Below are 20,308 nucleotides of genomic sequence, written 5' to 3' on the forward strand. Positions count from 1 at the left end.
TTTTTATTTCTTGAGGCAGTGTACTATTTTTACTCTCTATGTACTAGTAAAAGATATGTGATGAAAATAGAGGAAGAGAAACTTAAGTTTTTTTAGAACATTTGTATTTAATGGTACTAATTCTAAAGGTGTTATGTATCAAGGGGCTTGTCTTAAGTGGGAAAATGTTTTCTGAATTTTATAGACAAGTACCATCAAAACATTTTTGGTACACTATTTATAAATGTGATGCCATATTGTGGGGAGAGGGTTAAGTAATTATAAAACTTCAAGATTGTGTTTTGTTTCATACTATTATAGATAAACTATTTGTCTTTTGAAAGTAAGGATATTGAGCACTTACTCTGTAAGCCATCAGTAGTCATAAATAAATAGGCAGCCCTTTCTGAAAGTATCAGACTTTCCTATTCTCATGGCCCTATTACTTCTTGATCCTAGTAAGCAGAGATAGTGTTTGCCTCACAGTACAAACCAAACAAGAGTTGAGTGAATAAGGTAACACTATTTATAACAGTACAACTAGTTCTGTGTATGGTTCATGTACTTTTGTTAATATAAAATGAGTTATTAGATTAGAAAGGACAAACTTATACTGTTAGAGTATTACATATTTTCTGTTTGTTTTTTAATTCACATGAAACTATCTTGGCATGTATCTCTTGTAAATTTGGTTTATATTATGTATTTTGTGGATGGTCGCAGACATTTGGTAAGATATAGATGATAGTGTACCTTATGTGTATTAAAGTTCAAAGATGCACTTTTAGTTTGCTCAAATTAACTTTATTAACAGGTACAAATTTGCTGTTTACAATTATAGAATTCTGATTTTTTATGTCAGATGGATTTACTGCAGGAATTCTATGAAACAACACTGGAAGCTTTAAAAGATGCTAAGAATGATAGACTGTGGTTTAAAACAAACACAAAGGTAACAATTATAATTATTTACATTTTTTCTTTTTGAAGAGTGGGTGGGTGTCCTTAGTAAACTCTCCTAAAGATGCATACCTTCTATTGAAATGTTTTGATTTTAATAAGTTTCTTTCTTTACAGCTTGGAAAATTGTATTTAGAACGGGAGGAATATGGAAAACTTCAAAAAATTTTACGCCAGTTACATCAGTCCTGCCAGGTAACATTCCCTTAATTTTTTAAAAAAGATATGTTTTTATTGATTTGAGAGAGAGAGAAAGGAAGAGGGAGAGATAGAAGCATCAGTGATTGACTGCTTCATTCATGCCCCCTCGCTGGGATTGAGCCCGCAACCTGGGCATGTGTCCTGACCAGGAATCAAACCAACAACCTCTTGATTAATGGATTGATGCTTTACCACTGGACCACACCAGCTGGGCTCCCTTAATTTTTTAGTAACACTTCTTAATAATAAAAAGCATAAGAACATTTTGTGTTCAAAACATTGCTTATGGGTGTTTTTGTTCAAGCAACATCCCAAAAATGAAATTTGGAAAATAAGTTACCAGAAAGCTCATTTTTTTCTGAGCATTACATTTCTTCTGTTTTAATCCTAACTTCAGTTCTTGTTTGTGGGATGAGGCACAGGTATTAATAAATGAACAGGCCAGTCATTAATACTTAACTAAGAATAAGCCTTTCTATTTAGTTATGCACCCTGTGAAAATCAGAAAGGATATTATAGACATATATAATGAAGATATTGTATATTCTAGTTTATAATGTGTGAGTCCCCTATAACAGTACTATCCAGGAGTTGGTATGGTGTGAGAAACACTGTATCTGTGCTCTCCAGTATTGTAGCAGTAGCTGCATGTCATTAGGCTTTTGAAGTGTGGCTGGTGTGACAGGGGTGCTGAGTTTTATATTTCATTCATTAATTTAAAATAAAATTTTTATTGATTTCAGAGAGGAAGGGAGAGAAATAGAAAGATCAATGATGGCAGAGGATCATTGTTTGGCTGCCTCCTGCATGCCTCCCACTGGGGATCAAGCCTACAACCCAGGCATGTGCCCTGACCAGGAATCGAACCATGACCTCCTGGTTCATAGGTCGATGCTCAATCACTGAGCTATACCGGCCAGGCTCATTAATTTAAATTTGAATCCCACATGGTCTGGACAGTTTACATCTATATAACTTTTAGCTATGATTTTTATATTTCTGTTTTGTGTTGATAAATTAAGTTATTTGATATTAGTTTCAATTTTATGTAGAAATAATATTTTTAGAAGTTTACGCTTTTCGCCCTGTCCTATTTGGCTCAGTGGATAGAGCATTGGCCTGGGGACCAAAGGTACCGGGTTCAATTCTGGTAAAAGGGCACATGCGTGGGTTGCAGGCTTGATCCCCCGTGGGAGGCATGCAGGAGGCAGCCAAACAATGATCCTCTCTCATCATTGATGTTTCTATCTCTCGCTCCTTCCTCTCTGAAATCAATAAAAATATATTTTAAAAATTAAAAATAAAATAAAAAATTGATGCTTTTCCAAAGCCATGTACTATTATTTTGTATATGATTTCTGTGAATGTGGGGAAAGTTGATCAAGAATGTGTTCAAAATTAAATCACATTCCAATATTTTTATTTATTTGTTTTGCTCTTTTTAGTTTTTCAAAACAAGAAAAATGTTTGTATTTCGTAATAGTTTTGCTTTACAAATCAGGTCAGTCATTTATGAATTATTTCTTACCTACACATCTTAGGAAAGCCTACCATGGTGCATAAATAACTGTCAGTATGGTCCTACATGAAATGGAAACTGTATAGAAGCCATTTCTGAATGAAAGAGGATCTTTCAGTGTATACCTAAGGAATGGGGAAATTTTGCGTGGTTTATTTTAGTGTATAAGGAAAATGGATTGTAAATACTACAGTGTAGCAGTGATGCTTGATAATCTGAATGTACAAATTGTCTTGCAGATCATATTTTTTACTCTGTTGTGATTCATTAGTGTGTAACTAAACAGAAGTTTTAAGTTGGAAGACCAAATAAATGATAAGCTTTGGCTTTGTATAAATTGGTATTTAATATTTATGATTATCTGACTATTGACCATATGCTATTTTTCTGAATATTGGCCATATACATTTTGTGGTTATCTTTCAAAGTTGAACTCAAATGTTACCACTCTTGTTATTCTTTTGACATCCTCCAGAAGAGTTAGTCCCTTTCTCTTCCATTCCAACCTTAGGTACTTGGTTCATGCTTAAACTGCAATTGTTATCATTTAGAATGTAATTTATCTTGACAGCTTAATCTACTAGATTGTGAACTTTTTTAGGCCAGGAACATTGGCTTATTTAACTTACCTCATAGTAGAACCAGTGCCGGGCACAAGGAAGACACTTGGGGTTTTTTGATTGAATCAGTGGATCTGATTGCAGAGAGAAAGGGGGTTAAGAAAGGGAGGGGGGGAGAGAGAGAGAGAGAGAGAGAGAGAGAGAGAGAGAGAGAGAGAGAGAGAGAAAGAGAGAGATATCAATGATGAGAGAGAATCATTGATCAGCTGCCTCCTGCAGACCCCCAACAGGATTGAGCCCACAATCCAGGAATGTGCCCTGACTGGGAATCGAACCATGACCTCCTGGTTCATTGTTTTATGCCCCATCACTGAACCACACCAGCCAGGCAAACATAACATTTTATACGTAATAATATACCTCTGGCCACTTTTTTCTTACTGAATACCAGAAAGTATAAGGTTCCTTTTTGGCCATTAAAGGTAGTCTTCTTAGGGCTCTAGGTCCCAATTAAAATGTGTAGTGCATTCTCATACAGAATAAGAAACTTGTAAGTGTAAGGTAAAAATCAAATAAAAATTACTAGGCTGACTGTGAATTCCATCTTGAATTCTAAAGTTTTATTATTTGCTTTCCTAGACTGATGATGGAGAAGATGACCTGAAAAAGGGTACACAGTTATTAGAAATATATGCTTTGGAAATTCAAATGTACACGGCACAGAAAAATAACAAAAAACTTAAAGCACTCTATGAACAGTCACTTCACATCAAGTCTGCCATCCCTCACCCGCTGATCATGGGAGTCATTAGAGGCAAGTTTGGTTTGGAGAGGGTGGGCAGTGTCCTGGAAGACATAAAGTTGTCATTGCATGTAACTAAATGACTCTGAAGGTCATTTCTGTTTTAGTGCAAGTAATTGGCAAAGTAGTGAAGTCAATGAAATGATGTAGTCTTAGAAAGAAATTAGGATGAATTTTTGTCTTGTAAATTTATATAATTGAAGATAATAATAGACAATGTATTATCATAAGTTCTGTTCTAGAATTACAATGATGTATGAAAAATTACATTCTACTTCAATTAAGAAGAAAGACTTGCAAATACTTGTTTGGCTGATCCTATATCATAAAAGGCTAATATGCAAATCAAACAAATGGTGGAACGACCAGTCACTATGACATGCACTGACCATCAGGGGGTAGACGCTCAATGCAGGAGCTGCCCCCTCATGGTCAGTGCACTCCCACAGGGGGAGCACCACTCAGCCAGAAGCTGGCAAACACAGTGGCAGTGGTGGGAGCCTCTTCTGCCTCCACGGCAGTGCTAAGGATGCCCCATTGACAGCTTAGGCCTGCTCCCGACATCCCCTGAGGGCTCCCGGACTGTGAGAAGGTGCAGGCCGGGCTGAAGAATCCCCCTCCCCCAAGTGCACGAATTTCATGCACTAGGCCTCTAGTGTTTATAATAAAGAGCTTGCTTTTTAGAGTTAGTGTACCCTGGGGCTAGTACTGTTCATGTAATAGAATTAAAAGACTGGAAGCCAATGAAATAGTTTTCATTTGATTTTTTATAAAGTGGTCACTTGTTATGACACTGAAAATGTCCTCTTTTCTCTTGTTTTATTTTTTACAGAATGTGGTGGTAAAATGCACTTGCGGGAAGGTGAATTTGAAAAGGCACACACTGATTTTTTTGAAGCCTTCAAGAATTATGATGAATCAGGAAGTCCAAGAAGAACCACTTGCTTAAAATATTTGGTCTTAGCAAATATGCTAATGAAATCGGGAATAAATCCATTTGACTCACAGGAGGTATGTGTGTTCATTTCTGTCAGCTGTCTTTCATGGAAATAAACTTTGTACATATAGTTAATTGTTCTTTTACTGTATTTAGGCCAAACCGTACAAAAATGATCCAGAAATTCTCGCAATGACGAATTTAGTAAGGTAAGATTCTATATTTCAGTTAAGGTAAATTTATTTAGAGCAATGAATAAAGGGGAGAGAGAGGAGAGAACTTTTTAGAATTCAGTTAATTCTCAACAATTACTCTTTTATATTTTGTTTAGAAATATACCAAAGTTGTGAGATTTTTATCTTCTGAAGTCATGAGATTTTATAAAGTATTTGTTGCTTTTCTCACCTGTGTGCTGTTTTTCAGTAGAAAGCTGACTAGATGTTTTAAAACAATTTCACTGTATTTATTGTTTCTACCTGCCTTAATCCAAAATGAAATTCTGAATTGGTCCATATAAATCAAGAATTTTCAATAAGACAATTACTTTACTCATATATTTTAGAGTGGAAGGAAGGGGGAGAGACTGAGAGAGAGGAACATCACTATGTGAGAGACACATCAATTGGTTGCCTCCAGCTCACACCCCGGTCAGGGCGTGGAGCCTGCAACCGAGGTACGTGCCCTTGACTGGAATCGAATCTGTCAACCTTCCATCTGTGGGCCAATGCTCTAACCACTGAGAAAACTGGTAGGGCATAAAAAAATCATTTAAAAAAAGTTTATCTCAGATAATTTTCTGAGGTAAGGAGCAGAAGAGTCATATTGGTAAGATACCGAAGGATATATTGGTAGCTTCCATGGAGAGAGATATGACTAATGATGTTTAGCAATTGAAAAACCTGCTGTAATTGATATTAAATAAAAGTATAGAAGACAAAAACAAGCAGAAAGCCTAGAAAAGAAAAGGCCTGGTTTTGCTAAAGAAATCAGTGAACAAAAATTATTTTTCTCTGTGCCAGGAATAAATGGAGCCCAAACTTCCATCGACTTCCTTTGTAGAAAAGTATGAGAAACTAATTTTTCAAGGCATGAAGAATGAAGTGAGGGACATAGGGCAGTTTTGGGGGTTTTTTTTGCAGATATATGTAGGTAATTTATCTGACTAGACATTCTCTTTTTTTTTTTAGACTAGACATTCTCTTAATGGTTCTTTGCATTTAAGAAAAAAAGTGCTGTTAGATTATAAATTCAGTCACCTACATATTAATTTTATATACTTGGAAAAACTAGCTATTTCATTATATTGTTTTAGTTCTTATGTAAAATGCTCTCACATACTTTGTGTTTACTTGGCTATGATTTTTATAAATTACTAGGTTTTCTTTTTTAAGGAAACCTTAATTTTAGTTGTAAAAATAATGACTTCATTTTAAGGGAACTAAGAATGGTTAAGGAATAAAAACCCTAAATTGCAACATTTTAAAAAATCAGTTTCTTTACTGTTTATTTCTTTAGTCTATTTTAATAAATTTTTGTTGAATTAGTTTGATTTTAGTTATAAAAATAAATTTCTCCATCTTTATTTCAAATAGTTTATTCCACCTGCATTTAGTCACATTAACAAGAGGTGATTTCGCTAGAGATTAATTAACTTCCTAATCCTTTTAAAAATTTTTTTTCTAAAGTAGCAACCTAAACTTTAAAACTCCTAAAGAAATATTATAAGTTTTTTCCTAGACCTTAATATTTTATCTAAATTAAATTGGTTAAATACATTAAAATGGATTAAAGTACTGATGTATCAGACCTTTACAATAGCTATATTTATATATTTATTATATCTTACAATTTACTTCAGTGAGGCCTTTTATACTGGGACTTGGAAACATATTTTAGTAGTAAATTTTTACCCAAACAAGTGGCCTGTGGTGTCCCACATTTTTGTTTAAGATTTTCTTAAGCCACTTAAATAGCAGAATACTCTCTCTTAGTTAAAATATATGTGTGTGCAAGTGTTTTCACTACTTGAATATATCCTCCAGTGTATTTACGGTAATATATTTGGAGTAGGTAAGAAAGTAATGCTTCCTAATTTTATCTTCCTAGTCAGTTGCCAGCAGACTAGAGGAAAATAATTCCTGTTGAAGCACTTGAATCACCTGCCCCTAACATGAAGTTACATTGCGACCCATCAGATGGAAGCACAGCAGAGGGCGTGCAGAATGGCTGATGATAATGTCTTACATATAAAGCAGACAGTGGTGCCATATCCAGAAGGTTGGCTTCTTCCTTCTCAGCACCTTTAGCAATCCCCACAGTGCCTTACAGAATCATTTCAGAACTAGATACTAGCTACCTCAGAGAATCATGAACATAAATCAGCCTTTGGCCTTCTGCAGCAGGGTCCATCACTCTACTTTGGGTGTGTATCCCATTTGGCACTAATGGTCCACCACAGGTAGAATTTTCTGCTGTATAGCTCGGTGAAATTTTCAGCTAAAGAATTAGAAATCAAATGTTCCTTTTGAAAAGTTTGGCAGTTGCTGGTAGCTTTCTAGAAGAAAAAAATTAGGAAGCTGCATTTCTGAATAAGCTTCAGAGAGGATATACTGTTGTATTTGAAAGACAAGGCCGAACTACTCCATAGGGGTTAAATGCACACTTTAATTTGAAAACATCAAGCATTAAACAGTCATTGAACTGTTATCAATTCCTAGGATTGTGAGATTTATACTAGCTATATATAAATATATAACCAAGAAATTTATTTAATTTTTCTTTTATAAAACTGAAAGCATTAAAAAGAAAATTCATTTTAGTTGTAGAAGAATGTGTGTGTTCTTAACTCCGATTCCCATGACAGAAACTATAATTTAGGTTTTTGCATATAAAAATTGAGACACGGGCTCTTTGGGTTATTGGATTTAAATATGTGACTTCTTCATGTTTGACAAAATATATACTTTTCTTTTTCTGTTAGTGCCTATCAGAATAATGATATCACTGAATTTGAAAAGATTCTGAAAACAAATCACAGCAACATCATGGATGATCCTTTCATAAGGGAACACATTGAAGGTATATTCCTTTGGCTTCCAGAATTCTGTTACTTTCTTTGTTACTATCTAAAAGTTCATCTTACTGGAGCTGAATAGACTTTAAGCTGTTTGTCTTCTATGTATTGCGAAGTGTAGCAATATTTCTAAAGGTTGTCATGGAATAGGATACTCTCTAAAATTATAAAGGTGTTTTAAAGAAATCACAGCCAGTTTAATATTAACATAATCAAGTTCTTATATAATGTCCATTTCATATAAGAATGGACAGCATTGGCTGTCCCTTTTCCCTTTTTATTCTAATGTAAATATTGTTGCATGTTTTTTTACTGATGCTTAGGTTTAAATTTTTAGAATTTATTATTTTTTTAATATATTTTTATTGACTTCACAGAGGAAGGGAGAGGGAGGGAGGGAAGGAGGGAAGGAGGGAGGGAGGGAGGGAGGGAGAGAGAGAGAGAGAGAGAGAGAGAGAGAGAGAGAGAGAGAGAATAATGATGAAAGGAGAATCATTAATTGGCTGCCTCCTGCATGCCCCACACTAGGGATCCAGCCTGGGCGGGCATATGCTTTGACTGGGAATCACACCGTGACCTGGTTCAAAGGTTGATGTTCAACCACTGAGCCACGCCGGCTGGGCTAGAATTTAGTTTTAACAGGTAGCAAAAGCTTTGAAAATAGCCCACGACAGTTAATGCTGAGATGCATTTATTTTGAAAGGCTAACATTGTAAAAGTAAGTGTGTGAGATTTCTTTTTATATGTATTTTATTGATTTCAGAGAGGAAGGAAGAGGGAGAGAGAGAGAGAAACATCAGTGATGAGAGAGAATCATTGATTGGCTGCCTCCTGCACATCCCATACTGAGATCAAGCCTGCAACCTAGGCATGTGCCCTGACCAGGAATCAAACCGAGACCTCCGGGTTCATAGTTCAACACTCAACCACTGAGCCATGCTGGCTAGGCAAGTGCTGTGAGATTTTTAATAAGTTCTGTTGGATTCACAAGTACAGAAATCATTCCTTTGTTCTGGGGCCTCTTTTATACTTTCAGTATTCCCACCTGTTATGGAGCTATTGGGGAGTTTTTTAATAAGCATTTGGAACAATGAAATTCCAGATGTATTAAGAAAATCCAAAGGATAGTTTGGAAGTAATGTTTTTTGTTCCCCACCTTCCTTTCCCTTTCACTCAAACATTTTTAAAGTTCTTATATGAACCTAGAATTATACTGTACTTTGTGGAAATTGAAAAATAGAAGCCTTATGCATGAACTCCAATCTAGTATTTTTGAAAAAGGCACTTGTACGTGAAGAAACTGAGGAAAGTTATAAAATCATTGTATCCTATATAATAAAAGCAAATTGTCCCCTCAACTGGAAGTTCGACCAGGGGCCAGCTGGCCAACCACTCACCGCCCCTCCCCCCAGCCAGCCCTACCCCTGATCAGGGTGGGGGTAGGGAGCCGATTGGGGCAGACCAGCCGGACCCCACCCATGCACGAACTCATGCACTGGGCCTCTAGTAAAATGTAATAGTCTAAGTTTTATAAGAGAGTATAAAGTAAGGAACTTGGCTGGTGCAAATCATATCTTCTTGAAAGATGTTAACTACAGAGGAAATGATGAGTAGTGGGGTAATGAGAAGGCAGGGGGATATTTTAGGTAGTGCCATACATGAGCAAAATTAGGGAGGTAATAACAAAAAATTATGGGAGAAACCTAATCATACTGTGCATCTGTTGGACCCAAATATTTTTAGATCCAAATACCTTATGCCCTTGCCAAACTGAAGAAGTACATGATGATTCATAAAGATATACAAACTTAAATGCAAATGTATTATCTTAATTTTTGTCTTTTCAGAGCTTTTGCGAAACATCAGAACACAAGTGCTCATAAAATTAATTAAGCCTTACACAAGAATACATATTCCTTTTATTTCTAAGGTATTTATATTCATGGATCTTAATATTTATAATTTGTCAGTATATCTGTTTTCCATTTAAAAGAGTCTAACTTCGTAATGTTTTGTAGTATTATGTTTCTTAAATACAGCATAACTTAAAAGCTTTACTTTTTTTTTAAAGCTTTACTTTTAATGTGAATTTTTCTGTGTTTTCTTGGTGTAAATTGAGTTAACAGAAAAGAGAAATAAGAATCATTAAATTTCTTTTTAAAGATTCTCTCAGCCTCAGAGAAAATTACAGAAGAGAGGGTAGTGGCTAAAATATATAATTGATGAAGAGTTAACCCCAACCATAATAAAATTGTGGTAAGAATGTACTTTAAAAGTTACAAAGTTAAATTTTATCATACCTGTGCTCAAAAATATTTTAAAGTGATAATGAAATTTGTTATAAATTTTCTCTTCACTAATTTTTCTTTGTGGTGGAAATGAATTTAAAATCAGAATGATAGTTTATATAAAATCGTTTTTTAAAAAGTTAATTAGCAGAATTATAATGATTCTTTTGTCTTAGGAGTTAAACATAGATGTAGCTGATGTGGAGAGCTTGCTGGTGCAGTGCATATTGGATAAGTAAGTATTTGGCTATTTTTATCACAAAATGTTTAGGGCCGTGAAGTTTGAATGATGATGGCAAAGGTGGTAGCAAGTGAATTCTTGATTTTTATAAAAAACACCCTCTGGCTATGACTTTCTGCTAAAAGAGACATATATAAGTGTGATTTTTTAAAAATAAATGAATGAGGATATAAAGCACATGATCTCTGAAAAAGTTCTAAATGCTTTTTCAGAAAGATTTTTCATTCAGTAGATGGCTTATATATAGTTAAAGAATTGTTTAATGATTAGTATTTTTTATGTATTAGGTATGATATATAATAATTTTGGAATTATATTTTTTAAAAGCAGTATGTTATTTAAAGCTTCACAGTATGTTTGTTCTTAATTGGATAAGTCTATACCTGTTGGTTCTTTCAGTGAAATTGATGACAGGTAGCTGAAATATGGTTTCTGTCTAGAGTTTAAGGCAATGATATTATAATTATTCCTGAACTCAATCATTTATAATGTAGCTAGCAGTGGGGTGGGGCTTTTTGCATTTATCGATATTGTGGATATTTAAGAAATACTAGTCTAGAAGATATGCTTAGTGAAAATAGCTTGTAGACGTGACTTCTTTCATTTATTTCCAGCACTATTCATGGCCGAATTGATCAAGTCAACCAACTCCTTGAACTGGATCATCAGAAGAGGGGTGGTGCCCGATATACTGCACTAGATAAATGGACCAACCAACTAAATTCTCTCAACCAGGCTGTAGTCAGTAAACTGGCTTAACAAAGAACAAGCTTTTACAGACATACTTAAGGCAACAGTGCAGAGATGTAATTCTTAAGAACTGGGAATGGCAAAACTACTGTCGGTTGATGTGTCCTGAAAATTATTGGAGTTATGGCAGAAGTGCTTTTTTTGATCAACTGGTTTGTGTTTTGCTGCTGCATTTATCCCAAGAAAAACAGCTTTAATCTCCAGAAGAAAACCAAAATGCCATGGGATTTATGCTGTATTGACATCTTGCCCTAAACATACAACATCATAGTAATTTGTCATGGGCAACATGACCAGAGAGAAGATTTTTGTCATGATTTTAAATACACTGACACGCTACTGTTGGTTAAATTTAAACATGTTTTACCTACAGATATTCTCTCACAAATAACCTGCAATAACTTGAAATGCATACCCTTTTGAACACTTCCTTTTCTCATGTATAAATTAAAATGTTTGCTGCATTTTGCAAAATGTCAATTCTCCAAAATGTGTCCGTAAATTTCTGTACCTGCAGTGTAGTAAAGGTTTAGATGAAACCCCATAATTATAGTGGCATACTGTCACTTAGGTTTCAAGCAGCAAAATAAACAGTGCAGCTCAGAAATTGTAGTTTGGTTCTTGATGTTTTTATTACACTTGGGGTTTTTGTTTTGGTTATTAGTACCTTAGAAATTTCAAATTTTATCGTCAGTTAACAATTTTTAAAAGCCTGAGAGCAAATAAGTTAGTTGTTTGCTTTCAAGTTTTTAAAATAAGTCTATTGAGAAAGTAAGTAGAACTAGTCTCTAACAAAACATTTGCATAGTACTTACTTTAACAGTGATGCTTTAAAGGAATAAAATTCTTTTTTTTTAAGAATGATATTCCTTTTTCAAAGAATAAGTTCTAACTCTCAGAATGTTCACTTTAAACAAATATGCCAGAACCATAGACAGCTAAATGAATGTTACTCTGCATAGTGATCATACTGGAAAGTTATTTCCTAATTACAGCTATTTACCATTGCTCAAAGTCTTGGATTTTGCTCTTTTAGAATTGCATTCTTAGCTAGTTTAAGTCACACAAGCTATTACACATTGTGTGTGTGTGTGTGTGTGTGTGTGTGTGTGTGTGTGTGTGTTTGTTTGTTTTTAAAGTACTACCAAGCTTGAATGTCTTATAGTTACCATTATTTGGCACTGAATAACTTTTGACCATTTCTAAAAATTAAATCAACCTTTGAGGTAATCTTAGAAAGTATGCAACTAACTGGCTTTGGAGGCAGTCCCAAAAGAGTTTTATAGGTATTTTGAGCAGTGGTAACATAGTTAAGAGAATGAACTGTGGCCTTCCAAGGTGACTTACCTTAAAGGATTCGCAGCTCATTTGAATGTATTGAGATTTGGATTTATTTGTTTCATTAAAAAAAAAAAGTTCACATTATTTTATAGTATCAAAAGGAAGAAGTAAGATTAAGATAATTTCTTTGGTTTTTCTATTGCTTGTTATTATGTTAAAAGAAGTGAGTGGCAGTTCAGAAGGAAGACTGTTTGTTGTAACTGAAGAATGACAACCAAGAATTTTTGATCATTAAATCAGATTTTATAAACAGTGGAAGGAGCATGGACTTAAAACAAGGCATGCTTATTCGGTTTTGTCAAAATTTTACGAAAATATGTGATATATATTTATACTAAAACTATATAATCCTTAGATTTAGGAAAGCAATCAGTTAATGTCTTCAGCAGATTAAAGCAGTATTAAATACAGGTGCAAGTTGGAAACTGTAGAAAACAAAGAAAACAGGACAAAATGTCTCTGGTAGGGAATAAAAAAGTTTAAGATATAAATTATGTGTATTTTCTTCTCTTTTACATAAATTTGTGAAAAGTGTGCTAAAATTTTTTCACAGGAGTGATTATTAGGATTTATTTTTCAATATAATTTGGAGACCGTTTGTTACCCAAATAAACATGACAAGTTTCTGTGCCTGTATTCACATATGTATGTGATAACTCTGGGGGGGAAAGCCCTATTTACTCTGAATTAATGGAATTAGAATACAAAAAATTAGAATGATATGATTTAACCCTTTCTAACTCTTACAGTGCCCAGTCCCCTGTGATATCTTTGCTGTGTTCAGTGGTGCATTTTCCTGTTTCTACAGGGAAATCATGCACTTGTTATTCTTCAGGAAACTGGGCTAAATGTATTAACAGAATCCAAAGTTACATCGTAATCTTTAATGTGATTGTGTGAATCACATAGGCTTTGTTTAATATTCCCTAGTTAGAGGCTTAATCTTTTTTTTTAATCATTTGCCACATTTGTTCCAGAATACAGGTTTTTGATAATATTAACAGTCTGACTAATTTAACAATTTACTTTTCCCTTCAAACATATCCTATGTTCTTGTGCATCAAATCTTGTAGAGTTGAAATCTTGAGAGATTGCTTATCGAACATAACTAAATTGAAGAGAAGTAAAAAAAATTGGCAAATTCTTAACACATAAGTCTTTTCCTTTTGTGAAAACTGAAGTAACAAGTAGCTTACATCTGATTGTAATCCCTAAACCTGGATAAACTCCCTGCACAGCATACTTTGGGTGCCACACATACATACTATCTGTTATAAGAGCTGGATTTCCATTATTCATCCTAGCTCTTACTTTAATTTTTAAATTGTTAATTAAATATCTCTCCTCCGCATCTGAATGTAGCATAACTTTTTTTAAAAAAGATGATGGTGTATGAAATAAGTATTGCTTTCATTATCTATGATGGATCCTGGCCGAGAGGCTCGGTTGGAGCATCATCCCTCATGCCAAATGGTTGTGAGTTCGATTCCAGGCCATGGCACATACCTAGGTTGCAGGTTCAATCCCTTATTGGGGCATGTACAAGAGGCAACCGATGTTCTCACATAGATGTTTTTCTTTTCCTTCCTCTCTCTCTAGAAATGAATGAAAACATCCTCAAGTGAGGATTAAAATAAATAAAATATCCATGATGGTAAAAATTTTTAAAGACATTTTCTTTTTTAATCAATAGTCTTTATGATTATTCAGGAAACAGGTAAATACACTTGTTTTGGGGTAGTGATGAGGTGAAGGGTGTCTAATAAGCATATACAGCAGATTATGTTGGGACAGAATTTAGTCAGTTTAGTCCATAGGTGTAACAAGATATTTGCCTACTGGAGTCCTCTTTTTTAAGGGACTCAGAGATACTCTAGCCATTTATTACCAAGGCTGCTTTGTAGAAAATACTATTTTAAATAAACTTGCAAAGTTTTTATATAATTTAGGTCTTTAAAGTGAAACTTTAGCATGCAAAACTCTAGTAAAGACAGTTTTATTCTTTATATTGATTTATAATATCTTTTTTGGATTTATAACACCTTGAAGAAGACAAGCAACATTTTGAATTGAGATATGTAACAAATAATAAAGGAAATGGCTTTTTCAAATTTTTTGGAGATAAAATTGACATAAGAAATTGACCTTTTTTTGTTTGTTTATTTCTGACCCAGATAATTATTCCATAAATTGTAGTTACTAGTCATCATAGTAAAGTACTTTTGAGGTTGATCAGATTTACTTTGTCTTTTTATTCGCCTTTTGATATTAGGCCTTTGATCTCACATCTAATATAATTAGGTCTTCAACTATTTTGTTTTGAAGGGTCAATGAATACTCTCTAGGTACTTATAATAAGGCCTCAGAACTTGAAGCTCAAGGTGTTTGACCAAAATCACAATTTTTCTCCTTTCTTTTTTTGGAGGTTTTACTTATTTTTGTGTTTTAATAGATTTTTATTGATTTGAGAGAGGGAGAGAGAGACACATCAATGATGAGAGAGAATCATTCATTGGCTGCTTCCTGCATGGCCCCTACTGGGGGTTTGGGGATCAAGCCCACAACCCGGGCATGTGACGCTCTATCCATTGAGCCAAACTGGCTAGGGCTGTGGGGGTTTTTTTTGCATTAAGTGTCCCCATCCCTACCCCCTCACCCTGGCAGCATCCTATGTATGTTTTGATAAAATTATAAGTAGAAATAACTTGTAAGAACTCCCTCAATGTAGACATGTCAGATATTCTTAACCTTTATAATGTAAGCATATCAATGGCTCTATTTAACTCAAGATTATTAAACTTTGCTATGTTTCTTCTAGCTATCATATGCCCTTATTGGCATGGATTAGCCAGTTCAAAAATCTTGTATACTTTGAATCACTAGATAAGATTTGAAAAGGTTTAGCTTTTGGAATTTCACATCAAGTTACAATAGTAATGCCATTTCACGGATTTTTCATCTTGTTTTTTGTTAATCCTCACATAGGACATTTTTTGTTGTTGATTTTTTAGAGAAGGGGCCCGGGAGAGAGGAACATCAATGAGAGACCCATTGATTGGTTGCCTCCCACATAATCCCCAACTGGGGCCTGGGATCAAACCTGCAACCCAGGTACATGCCCTTGACCAGTTATCAAACCTGAGACCCTTTGCTGCACAGGCCAACACTAGTGATCTAGCAGCACTGGCCAGGTCTGCCATTTGAAGGTTTTAAAAACTGTAATAATTAAAAATCAATCTTATTACCATTAAATCATAGGGCATTAAAGGTAGCTGCCTGTTTTATTGGACATTATTCATCTTATGTGAGTTTACAGGTTTAAAAAAGTAATCTTGAAGTTTAAATCATCCTATGAAGTTGTGACAAGTTCTTACATGCTTAGTTACTGTTTTAGTAGCATATTGCTGTGTTGAATATCTAATTTTTGTTTTAAAAGTTTTCATTTGTATGTCAACCAAGAAATGGAGCAATAGAAAACACAAAATTGTTTTATTTTGCAACTTATTACATAGTTGCATTATGAGTTTTCTCAGTTTTCTTTATCTCAAGAAAAATACTAGCTTACTGGTATTAATTGTGACAAATTCCTTGATTGCACACTAGGTGGTAAAAAGCAGGTGACTAGGAGCATGACCGGGGATGTATGTCTGCCTGAAATTGGAAGTCCCACAAGTTACTGCTTGAGAATCGCTGATGTGTACAGGATGAGTCACAAGATGCTTTAAGACCTAGGTACTTGAGGGTTTTTTACTGGAAGTACACATTCTTTATCGGTAATAAAAATTTTATATACTACCTCAGATATTTACTGTGTAAACACTAGTTTCAGTTAGCACAAGGCCAGCAGTACACTTTATATATTTGATTAAGTGATTCAATAATGTATACTTAAGTAAAATAGTTTTTGAATGTTTTGAAAATGTTACTCAGAAAACAGTACTGAACATTTTGTTCATTTGGGTTGAAAATCGGGGTTTGTCCATTTTTAAGGTTATCCTGTTCTGCTTTGAAGCATTTATGGAGGAAGGAGTTGACCGCTCCTAAACCCTGTTTAATGCTCTGTCCAAGAGCAATTCATGTTGCAAACAAATGTCTCAAGAATCACTCCCTCAGTATGAAACATTTCTAAGGAAATTAAGTAAAGGAGAGAAGCGAAGGAAGATCTGTACTCCCAACTCCCTGTGATGGTGCTTTAAAATGAACCCTTAAAGGGCTGTAATATCTTAGAAACCACTTGTGAATTTATGTATACAAAAGTGTTTATTTAAGAGAGATTTAGTTTGCCTACCATGTGCTATGGTTGAAAGATACCATAAGGAACAAATTCCTGTGTTCAAAGAGCTTAATTCTATGGGGAGAGGCAGATGAATAAAATGATTTCAGATGGAGAAAAATCTAGCAATAAGTGAAGGTGGGGAGGCATTGCTGAGGTGTGAAAGTTGACTTCACAAATGAATGAAGAAAAAGGGCTGCCCATGCTAATCGAAGGGACCAGCAGGCCAGGCAGAGTTTAGTGGATGGGTCTATCAAATTCAAGGAAGGCAGAGTGATGTACAAGATAAGAGGTGGTCAGGGACCAGATAATGGATAGTTTATAGTTTGAGATAATGAGATATTTATTTGAAATACAATGGGCTGCCATTGGAAATTTAAATTCTGATACGCCATTTTAAAAGATGGTTCTGAATATTGTGTGGAGAAATGATTATATGGGGCAATAGCATGACCAGGGATGCCAGCAGGAGCCCTTTGCAGCTTTCAGACTAGGATTTGGAAAGGAGTGCACAGAATCGTGATAGGACAACAGGACTTGCTTATGAATTGGAATAGAGCAGTGGTTCTCAACCTTCCTAATGCCGCGACCCTTTAATACAGTTCCTCATGTTGTGGTGACCCCCAACCATAAAATTATTTTTGTTGCTGCTTCATAACTGTAATGTTGCTACTGTTATGAATCGTAATGTAAATATCTGATATGCAGGATGTATTTTCATTGTTACAAATTGAACATAATTAAAGCATAGTGATTAATCACAAAAACAATATGTAATTATAATTATATATGTGTTTTCCGGTGGTCTTAGGCGACCCCTGTGAAAAGGTCACTCGACCCCCAAAGGGGTCGTGGCCCACAGGTTGAGAACCGCTGGAATAGAGGGTTTTAAGGAGACAAGGATGGTTTCCTACAGGATAACTTAGGGTGCTATCACTAAGTGAAATGGGAAGACTGGGAAAACATTTTTAGCAGGAAAAGGCAGAATGAGCAAAACAAACAAGGGGCTATGAACTGGAAACTAAACAGTAGTGTCACAGAAGCTAGGTTTAAGTTGAAGGCAGAGAAAGAGCCCTACAGTTTAACAAGATAAGTCTTTAGAGATATAATGAGCATTTTCACTGGAGAGATGGGGATGTTCCAGCTCTTCTTTTGGACTATGAGGAACTTCTTTCTTTAAACAGTTACATTTCTCATAAATTGAAGATTATTTTTAAATCCATCCTTTTTTATATTTTCCAAATATTAAGTAGGATAACGGGAAATTTTGAAACAGCACACCTTAACTCCAGACATTAATTTTTTTTAAAAAGCCTTCTACAAAGTGTCTCTTCCTATAAAATATGTTAAAACCCATTTCCCCCCTTTCCAACACTTTGTAAGCATTTAACTTAAAATGCTTTCTTTGCCCTGTCTGGTTTGGCTCAATGGATAGAGTGTTGGCCTGCGGACTGAAGGGTCCCGGGTTCGATTCCCAGTCAGGGCACATGCCCGGGTTTCAGTCTTGATCCCCAGTCGGGAGCATGCAGGAAGCAACCAATCAATGATTCTCTCTCATAATTGATGTTTCAATCTCCCTTCCTCTCTCTGAAATCAATAAAAATACATTTTTAAAAAATTAAAATGTTTTCTTTGATGTCCGTTACTATGAAATCATGTACTACCCAGGGCTTTACCTAACTCTTTTATATTCCTGCAAAAGCTACCAAGCAAATCTTTATCGCGACTCATCAAGAATAAAAGAGAGGCCCAGGTAGCTCAGTTAATGTTGTCCTGATACAGCAAGGTTGTGGCTTTGATTCCTGGTCAGTGCACATACAAGAATCTGCCAATGAATGCATAAATAAGTGGAACAAATAAATGTCTCTCCCCCTTCCTCCCTCTCAAAAAGAAAAAAAAAAGACTAAAATAAAATCAGATAAAAGACAAGTAACAACTGACACCAAAGGCAATACAAAGGATTATAAAAAAAAATACTATGAACAACTATATGCAATAAATTGGACACTGGAATAAATAGATGAATTCCTAGCAGCATACAATCTTCCAAAACTGAATCAGGAAGGATCAGAGAATCTGGACAGACAGATTACAACTAATGACAAAGCAGTAATTTAAACTCCCAACAACAAAAGTCTTGGACTGATGGCTTCACAGGATAATTTTATGTAATAAAACTTTACTTGACAAACCTATACACAATGGGCAAAAACTACAAGCGTTTCCCTTAAGATCAGGAATAAGACAGTATGTATGCTTTCACCATTCATCCAACATAATACTAGAAGTCCTTCGGCAATCAGACAAGAAGAAATAGAAGGCATCCAAATTGGAAAGGAGCATAAGTGTCATTATTTGCAGATAAGATAATACTATATAGAGAACACTAAGAATCTACCGAAAAAAACTACTGGATAAATGAATTCAGTACAGTAGCAGGATAGGTTTGGCTCAGTGGATAAGAGTGTTGGCCCGCAGACTGAAGGGTCCTGGTTTCAATTTGATTCTGGTCAAGGGCATGTACCTCTGTTGCAGGCTAGATCCCCAGCCCTGTGGGAGGGTGGGGAATGGGAGTGGGAGGGACTCATGAGGGAGGCAACCAATAGATGTCTCTCTCATATCTATGTTTCTCTGTCTCTCCCCCTCCCACTCTCTCTAAAAAATCAATGGAAAAATATCCTTGGGTGAGAATTCACAAACACAGACACACACAAAGTAGCAGGACACAAAATAAATATCCTGAAATCGGTTGTATTTTTTAAAAAAGACTAGTTTATTGATTTTTAGAGAGAGAGACAGAAATATCAATGTGAGTGCAACATTGATCGAATGCCTCCTGCATGCCCCTATGAGGGATCAAGCCCAAAACTTGAGCATGTGCCCTGACCAGGAATCAAACTGGCAACCTTTCAGTGCACAGGACAATGCCCAATTGAGCTATAGCCAACTGAGCTATACCGGCCAGGGCTGTGTTGCATTTTTTTTGTTGTTGCATTTTTATACACTAATAATGAATTATCAGAAAGGGAAACTGGGGGTAGGGGAAGCCGGGGTATTGTCAAGGGCGGGGGGGGAAGAAAAAAAAAAAAAGGACACATATGTAATACCCTTTGTAATGCTTTAAGCAATAAAAAAAAAAAAAATGAAAAAAAAAAAAAGAAAGGGAAACTAAGAAAACAATCCCATTGATAATTACGTTAAAAAAAAATACCTAGGAAGAAATTCAACCAAGGATGTAAAAGACTTGTACTTGGAAAATTGTAAGACACTGAAGAAAGAAATTGAAGATACTGATAAGTGGAAGCATACACTGTGTTCATGGATAAGAAAAATTAACATCATTAAAATGTCCATACTGCCCAAAGCAATCTATAGATTCAGTGC

At 35.1% G+C, this 20,308-nt stretch overlaps 1 protein-coding gene across 2 annotated transcripts in view; it reads left to right on the plus strand.

The window, feature by feature from the left end:
- Positions 1-13,287, plus strand: part of COPS2 (COP9 signalosome subunit 2) — a 31,575-nt gene extending 18,288 nt beyond the window's left edge. Inside the window, exons 5-13 of one of the 2 annotated variants that reach the window (XM_070423303.1) lie at positions 821-931; positions 1,057-1,134; positions 3,859-4,033; positions 4,854-5,032; positions 5,115-5,167; positions 7,939-8,036; positions 9,879-9,961; positions 10,496-10,554; positions 11,175-13,287. In XM_070423303.1, coding sequence (XP_070279404.1) covers positions 821-931; positions 1,057-1,134; positions 3,859-4,033; positions 4,854-5,032; positions 5,115-5,167; positions 7,939-8,036; positions 9,879-9,961; positions 10,496-10,554; positions 11,175-11,319 — 981 coding nt within the window. In that variant the 3' untranslated portion in view covers positions 11,320-13,287. The remainder of the gene's footprint in view (positions 1-820; positions 932-1,056; positions 1,135-3,858; positions 4,034-4,853; positions 5,033-5,114; positions 5,168-7,938; positions 8,037-9,878; positions 9,962-10,495; positions 10,555-11,174) is intronic. The other variant, XM_070423310.1, reaches the window with a different exon arrangement.
- Positions 13,288-20,308: the final 7,021 nt, after the last annotated feature.

Source organism: Myotis yumanensis, unplaced genomic scaffold, assembly GCF_028538775.1.
Source record: "Myotis yumanensis isolate MYYU_CA2020_CCGP unplaced genomic scaffold, mMyoYum1.0.hap1 SCAF_1, whole genome shotgun sequence".
Lineage (NCBI taxonomy): Eukaryota > Metazoa > Chordata > Mammalia > Chiroptera > Vespertilionidae > Myotis > Myotis yumanensis.